This window comes from Haliotis rufescens, unplaced genomic scaffold (genome assembly GCF_023055435.1).
Source record: "Haliotis rufescens isolate VD_foot unplaced genomic scaffold, xgHalRufe1.0.p SCAF_66, whole genome shotgun sequence".
Lineage (NCBI taxonomy): Eukaryota > Metazoa > Mollusca > Gastropoda > Lepetellida > Haliotidae > Haliotis > Haliotis rufescens.
The window spans coordinates 824,576-827,027 of NW_025964357.1; the positions used below are offsets into that span (position 1 = coordinate 824,576).

A 2,452-nucleotide genomic window follows, 5' to 3' on the forward strand; every position below is an offset into this window, starting at 1 on the left:
CAGCACCCGAACCGAGTTGTGCTTTCTCTCCCATGGTAAAATCCATTTCCTATGGAAAAGAAACACAAGGGTCGGGTCGTTTTAGAAAACCGAGGTGCGGACCAGGCCCCGGAACGAACCAATCGGTGCGCTGCGTTTTGGACCAACCAGGAAGCAGTGAGTTTCGATCCGGTTCTTCCCCTATAAAACAAGCGTGGATTCGAGTGGGTCAGTGTATGTTACATAAAATCATCTAGAATGGCTGAAACAAAGAAGAGTGGTACGACGACGACGACGACGTGTGGCGAAGATGCGGTGATGGATAGTGCAGAACCTCGTGGATACTGGAGTAAGAGTCATGCCGAGGAGGCGGTGTCACTGCTCAGTCAAACACCATCGCACTATTATCTACGCTTTGAAAGAAGGCTCGCTTCGTTTGAGACGTGGCCCACGCAAATGTATCAGACTGCTGAAGAGATGGCCCATGCGGGCTTTGTCTACACTCAGGGTGCCGATGGGGTGTACTGTTTCCAATGTGGGGTGCGGCTGAGACAATGGGCACCCCACGACGATCCTTGGGCGGCACATCACAAGTGGTCCCCAGACTGCGACTACCTCAAGCTAACCGGGTTGGTGAAACATCAGAAGAAGCTACAACTGCACTATCTCTGCGAAGAGAAACAGAGGTACACGAATGACGTGGCACGGCCTGCTGCCTAGGAGGACGTTTCCCGTGTCCTGCGTTCCCGTTCAAGTTCCAGTTCAAGTTCCCGTTCAAATGTTTTTCTTTTCTTGGTTGGAACCACAAGTGGACAGCATCAGAAAAGTTTTTCTTCCCCAAAACGGCCCTTTTCAGGGCCACCCATCTCACCCAAAAGACAACTTTCTTCCTTTGCTTTGCTAAACCCCAACCCTCCAAAACAAAGAACCCACATCCTCCCCCCTAGACCTCTTGGAGGCACACGTCTAAAAATACAATACATAGATATAAATAAATATAAATAGAGTTAGATCCATAGATCCATAGAGACACGTAGTACACCGCGTCAAACATCACGGGTGCATGAACACACGCGTCACAGTACGTCTGTCGGCCTACACGAGTGCCAACACCTCGGTATCCTTAAATAATAATAATAATAATAATTTGAAAACACACACGCACAGGGTACGACGTTTGCATGACAACACACAAAGTACAACCATGACGTTCACATCGCGACACGAAGTCCATGACGCGTGCAAACGTCACGTAGGTGTATCGATCTTTCTCTATTCATCTCATTACGACACGACTCGATACACACACACACACAGGACACCACGTTTTGACTGACCACACGTTATTCTATGCATCAACGTCAACGTCTGTTTGAAGACATACACACACACACACACACACACCCACGCACACATGACATTCCGATTGGCATGGGAGTGACACCACGTACATCGCGTAGGCATTCCCACGTTCATGTCTACCTATGAAGGTCCACCTTCCTTTAGCATTCAGACGACCGTCTACCTCAAAAAATACCAAGGCTACCCAAGAAGAAAAAAAACCGGATCGAAATCGGACCAATCCGAAGGCTGGGTGGCCGACCAATCAGAAGCGGCGCTCGGACCAGGCGGGGCTCTGATTGGTCGAACCGGGGTTGTGCTTTCTCTCCCATGGTAAAATCCATTTCCTATGGAAAAGAAACACAGGGGTCGGTCCGTTTTGGAAAACCGAGGTGCAGGCCGGGCCCCGGAACGAACCAATCGGAGCTGCGGCCTGGCGAACCAACCGGGAGGTAGGGTGTCAGTGCCTCTCCTATAAAACAAGCGTGGATTCGAGTGGGTCAGTGTCACTTGTAAAATTGATTGAAAAGAAAATTATCATGATGAGTAGCAGCAACAGCAACAGCAACAGCAACAGCACCAGCAACAACTACCTCCTGAAAGAAAACTGGGATTTAGAAATTGCTACAGTGGCACAACCTTTGCCCGGGTGGAAAGAAACATCACCACCACCCCCACTACCCCCATGGTCTCCAGCGTGGCAATGTGCCCGGTGCCATGGGGGGCTGCCCGTCTATGCCCTTGGTACAAGGGTACGGGATGGGACTTTCGAGTGCGTCTACTGTAAGACCATCCTCAAGGACACCTACGTGAGGCGGTTAACACACACCAGTAGGTGTCCTGTCAGACGCGACATGAAAGTCCACCCGTGCCTTTGTACCGTGGGATGCACAACCATGTAAGGATCAAAACGGCCCTTTTCAGGGCCACCCATCTCTCCCGAAAGACAGCTTTTCCTCCTTTGCTTTGACGACCCTCCCACCCCACCCCCCACCCCCCACCACACCGTGAACCCACCCCTTCTCCCCACCCCCTCCCTCCCTCCCTCCCTCCCTCCCTTCACCACCCCCCACCACCACCCCCACGTCTATTTCTATTTTTAGAACAACACAAGAACAACAACCCTGTCGAT

At 51.1% G+C, this 2,452-nt stretch overlaps 1 protein-coding gene across 1 annotated transcript; it reads left to right on the plus strand.

The window, feature by feature from the left end:
- Positions 1 to 237: 237 nt before the first annotated feature.
- Positions 238 to 699, plus strand: LOC125375994 (baculoviral IAP repeat-containing protein 3-like). Its single transcript, XM_048387131.1, has one exon. It carries the CDS (start codon positions 238 to 240, stop codon positions 697 to 699), a length of 462 nt encoding a protein of 153 aa, XP_048243088.1.
- The last annotated feature ends 1,753 nt before the right edge of the window (positions 700 to 2,452 follow it).